General features: G+C 50.6%; 1 protein-coding gene and 1 pseudogene across 1 annotated transcript in view; one reads left to right on the top strand and one right to left on the bottom strand.

Moving 5' to 3' along the window:
- The window catches only part of AIM1L (absent in melanoma 1-like), a gene marked incomplete at its 5' end in the record, with an annotated part of 23,673 nt that overhangs the window by 5,388 nt on the left and 13,021 nt on the right, over positions 1 to 5,264 (bottom strand). The window contains 3 exons of the mRNA XM_011981753.1: positions 1,598 to 1,721; positions 2,119 to 2,258; positions 4,843 to 4,972. Coding sequence (XP_011837143.1) covers positions 1,598 to 1,721; positions 2,119 to 2,258; positions 4,843 to 4,972 — 394 coding nt within the window. The remainder of the gene's footprint in view (positions 1 to 1,597; positions 1,722 to 2,118; positions 2,259 to 4,842; positions 4,973 to 5,264) is intronic.
- On the top strand, positions 65 to 421 carry LOC105540891 (annotated as a pseudogene).

Below are 5,264 nucleotides of genomic sequence, written 5' to 3' on the forward strand. Positions count from 1 at the left end.
AAAAAAAAAAAAAGTGATTTTTTTCTTTTTCCTCTTCTGGGGATGTTGTCTAGAGACACTCAGAATGTTCCAGCATTTGACATATTGTTGTTATAGGTTTTCCTATGGTACAGCCTCTAACAAAACTAGGCAGTCCTGAGCCCCTGGTAATAGAATTGTTGACCTTTACACCAACAAAGTTGGGAAAGCACCAAAATCTGCTTGTGGCGTGTGCCCAGGCAGACTTCAAGGGGTTCATGCTGTGAGTTTCTAAAGTACTTATGAGATTGTCCCAAACAAAAAACATGTCAGGAGGGCCTATGGCGGTTCCACGTGTGCTAAATGTGTTTGTGACAGGATCAAGCCTGCTGGCCTTATGCAGCAGCTGAAAATCATTATGAAAGTGTTGAAGGCACTAGCACAGACTCAGAAAGCTAAATAAAAATTGGGCTGGGGCTAGGCACAGTGGTTCATGCCTGTAATCCCAGCACATTGGGATGCCGAGGCAGGTGGATCACTTGAGGTCAGGAGTTCGAGACCAGCCTGGCCAACATGATAAAACCCCACCTCTACTAAAAATACAAAAATTAGCTGGGCACAGTGGCTCATGCCTGTAATCCTAGCACTTTGGGAGGCTGAAGTGGGCAGATCACAAGGTCAGGAGTTTGAGACCAACCTGGCCAACACAGTAAAACCCTGTTTCTACTAAAAATACAAAAAATTAGCCAGGTATGGTGGTAGGCACCTGTAATCCTGGCTACTTGGGAGTCTGAGGCAGGAGAATTGCTTGAACCCAGGGGGCAGAGGTTGCAGTGAGCCGAGATCATGCCATTGCACTCCAGCCCAGGCAACAGTGTGAGATTCCATCTCGAAACACAAAAAACAAAAACTAAAAAACCCCCCAAAATTAGCCAGTTGTGGTAGCACATGCTTGTAATCCCAGCTACTTGGGAGGATGAGGTAGGAGAATCACTTGAACCTGGGAGGGAGAGGGTTGCAGTGAACCGAGATTGTGCCATTGCACTCCAACCTGCAACCTGGGCAACAAGAGCAAAACTTCATCTTAAAAAAAAAAAAAAAAAAAAGGGCTAGGCATGGTGGCTCATGTCTGTAATCCCAGCACATTGGGACACCGAGGCAGGTGGATCACTTGAGGTCAGGAGTTCGAGACCAGCCTGACCAACATGGTGAAACCCTGCCTCTACTAAAAATACAAAAATTAGCTGAGCATGGTGGCACGTGCCTGTGGTCCCAGTTACTTGGGAGGCTGAGGCACAAGAATCACTTAAACCTGGGAGGTGGAGGTTGCAGTGAGCCAGGATGTTGCCACAGCACTCCAGTCTTTGTGACAGAGCAAGACTCTGTCTCAAAAAAAAAAAAAAGAAAAAAAAAGCTTTTTTGAGAAATAAAAATTAATTAAAAGACTTTTAAAAAGAGAGTTAATCTAGAGAAAAATATTAAGTAGACAATGGCTCAAGAGGAATGACGATGTGGCAAAAATTGTGACAAAAGTACACAAATGCTGTGTTTGGGAAACACACAGCTAGACACTCATCCAGAAAGGCCTGCCCAGACACGCTCAGCCCCAGACATGCTCAGCGCCAGCCACGCTACCCACCTGCTTGATGGGGTAGAGGGAGCCCACCCTCTGGGTGCCGCTGTAGGTCAGCCAGTTGGTGATCTCGCAGCTTCCTACCAGCCACTGGCGGCCCCGGAAGTCACTGTGTTCACATAGCACCCAACTGGGCCCAGCAGGTGTCAGGGACACAGAGAAGAGCACAGACACACAGACAGACAGGTAGAGGAGGAGACACAGACATCAAAACGTTCTCCACCTCCTCTTCTCTCATGCAGGGATTCCTCTGCCTGGAATAGGGTTCCCAGGGCGGAGAGGGAGGCTGGGAAGTAGATTTGGGGTTTGCAGGGTAAAGTAGGATCCTGAGAAGCCCACCAAGCTGAGGTCTAAGCCCTGAGAGCCAGTGATCCTTCTCAGTCTGCACTTCTCCCTCCTTCCTGGCTTGGAGGGGAGTGGGGCAAAAGTGGGGAGGGGAAAGAGGCCAGAGACCCCCAGGATCTCCGTCTTGCCATGACTCATCCCCACCAGCAGCCCCCGCACCCGTGCCTCCCCTCAGCACTCACACGCCCCCCTTGATCCGCACGGACAGCACGTGGTTGTTGAAGCCCTCGGCTTGCAGGCTCCGCACCTCCCTGCTGAGCTCGATCTCCTTCCCCTCGAAGCACTGGAGTCCATACAGGAAAATCGAAGGCTCTGAAAAGTGCTGGGGCCCAGGAGACAGACAAGGGTGAGGCTCTGAGAGCCCAAGTCCCAGACACAGTCCCACAATCCCAGACACCCAGACTCCCAGATCTGCATGTCAGGCCTTCTTCCCTCCTTTGATCAGTTCTGCAGGGCCACCAACTCCTGGACGCTGGCAGCCGAGTGCCCCCGATTCTCAGAGGCAGTAAGTGCCAGGCTGGGCCCCCAATTTCCCCCTCAAATCTCCTCTCTGGTAAATAGCACTTCTCAGAACTAACCTGGCACTCTGAGCCAGGATGGAAACCTGGGGCTTATTTTTTTTTTTTTTGAGATGGAGTCTTGCTCTTGTTGCCCAGGCTAGAGTGCAGTGGCGTGATATTGGCTCACTGCAACCTCCACCTCCCGGGTTCAAACAATTCTTCTGCCTCAGCCTTCTGAGTAGCTGCAATTACAGGCACGTGCCACAATGCTCGGCTAATTTTTGTACTTTTAGTAGAGACGGGGTTTCGCCATGTTAGCCTGGTTGGTCTCGAACTCCTGACCTCAGGTGATCTGTCCGCCTTGGCCTACCAAAGTGCTAGGATTACAGGAGTAATCCTGTAATTACATCACGCCCGGCCTAGATTTTTTTTTTTTTTTTTTTTGTTTTGAGACGGAGTCTCGCTCTGTTGCCCAAGCTGGAGTGCAGTGGTGCAATCACAGCTCACTGTAGCCTCAACTTCCTGGGCTAAAGTGATCCTCCCACCTCAGCCTCCTGAGTAGCTGGGACTCTGCTACCATGCCTAGCTAATTTTTTGTAGAGACAGGGTCTCACCATGTTGCCCAGGCAGGTCTCAAACTCCTAGGCTCAAGTGATCCTCCTGCCTTAGCCTCCCAAAGTGCTAGAATTTATTTACTTAACTTTTTTGAGATGGAGTCTCACTCTGTCACCCAGGCTTGAGTGCAGTGGCGCAATCTCAGCTCACTGTAACCTCCACCTTTAAAGTTCAAGCAATTCTCCTGCTTCAGCCTCCCAAGTAGCTGGGATTACAGGCAAGAGCCACCATGCCCGGCTAATTTTTGTAGAGACGGGGTTTCATCGTGTTGGCCAGGCTAGTCTCGAACTCCTGACCTCATGATCTGCCCGCCTTGGCCTCCCAAAGTGCTAGCACTACAGGCGTGAGCCAACACGCCCGGCCCAAAGTACTAGAATTATAGGCACAAGCCACCACACCTGGCCTCATTCTAGATTTCTCCTCTTCATCTTCATGATAACAATAACAACAATAATACTGATAATAATAGCAGCTCACATTCATCAGGGTTTACTACAGGCCATATTATGCTAAGCACTTTACCTGATCTCATTATAACTCTTCAACAACCCTATAAGGTAGAAGCTATTATCATCCCCCACTTAATAGGGAGGAAACAGGCTGAAGAGGGTAAATCACTTGCTCAGGGACCTAAAGCCGGGCTTCAGAACCAGGTTTATCTGTCTTCAAAGCCCAACATGTAGTTGCAAAGGACTAGGACCCCAGAACCAGCTGCCTGGGGGAGAGCCTGGCTTTGCCTGTTACCAACTATGTGACCTGGAGCCTGTGGCTTAGTTTCCACATCTGGAAAAGGGAGATAATAATGGGAACACACCTCTCAGTGTTGTGGAGAAGATTAAAAAGGTTTAGTATATGTGGCAAGCCTTTTTTTTTTTCCTTTGAGACAGAGTCTTGTTCTGTCACCCAGGCTGGAGTACAGTGACATTCTCGTGGGTTCAAGCGAATCTCCTGTCTCAGCCTCCCAAGTAGCTGGGATTACAGACATGCGCCACCACATCCGGCTAATTTTTGTATTTTTAGTAGAGACAGAGTTTCACCATGTTGGCCAAGCTGGTCTCGAACTCTTTACCTCAGGTAATCCGCCCGCCTCGGCCTCTCAAAGTGCTGGGATTACAGGCATGAGCCACCGCGCCTGGCTGGTGTGAAGCCTTTTAATTTTAAACACCATCTGGCACATACTATGCACTCAGTAAGCATCACCTGTTCTGACTGGGTACTGCCCCCACTGGCCACACAGTCAGTCACCAAGTCCTACAGATGCTAGCCCCTTATTGTGGTCACTTCCATCCATCTCTTCCTAGGTGAAGGACATCACAATTCACTCTGGGTCATTGTAGCAGCAACCCCACTGCCTTGCCCCTTCCCATTGGTCTGCGGCAGGCAGGGCCATCTTTTTAGCTGGTCCTGTCACTCCTCCCTGCGTGGAACATCACCTTGGCAGCACTGGCCCCTGCCCCACCCAGCCCTGAGTGTTAGTCCCACCATCCCCGCACCACTTCTGTATCTGCATGCACCACTCTGCATGTAATCTTTATGTCTATGGGACCATGGGTTCCTTACAGGCAGGGCTGTGTCCAGTTTCTTTCCATGTCCCCAGGTCCTGTCTCAGTGGGTGCTCAATGAAGAGCTAGCAAATTAACTGGCTTTACAGCCCCAGAGTCAAGGGGACCTAGGGGGGTTCTAAAAACACTGGAGTCAACCCCTGCACCAGCACACAGGTTCTGTGTCCAGAACTCCCCCAGCAGCAACTTCCGCTTCCAGGATTGCCTGGAACGGGACATGGAAACTCACCAGGGATACCTTCTGGAGAGAGCCCAGGACCGTAGAGGCTAGGCAGCCCATAGCCGTGAGAGTGGGGAACTCGCCCTCAGAAAGAATGTGCTGGTCACCCTCGAAATTCTTCTCATCAAACAGGATCCAGCTGGGGAAGGGGAAGAAATGGAGGGTATGTGAGCCTACCTGTCCTTGGCCTGCCCAGGTTCCCCTGAGATACAGAAGAGGGAATGAAGACTTGATCATGACCCCCTGTCCCAGGGGAGGTCAAGGATGAACAGGCACTACAGCAGCAGGGAATGAGGTCAGACTTAAGAAAAGACTGAATGAGGCCGGGCGCGGTGGCTCAAGCCTGTAATCCCAGCACTTTGGGAGGCCAAGACGGGCGGATCACGAGGTCAAGAGATGGAGACCATCCTGGCGAACACAGTGAAACCCTG

Source organism: Mandrillus leucophaeus, unplaced genomic scaffold (genome assembly GCF_000951045.1).
Source record: "Mandrillus leucophaeus isolate KB7577 unplaced genomic scaffold, Mleu.le_1.0 Scaffold23, whole genome shotgun sequence".
NCBI lineage: Eukaryota > Metazoa > Chordata > Mammalia > Primates > Cercopithecidae > Mandrillus > Mandrillus leucophaeus.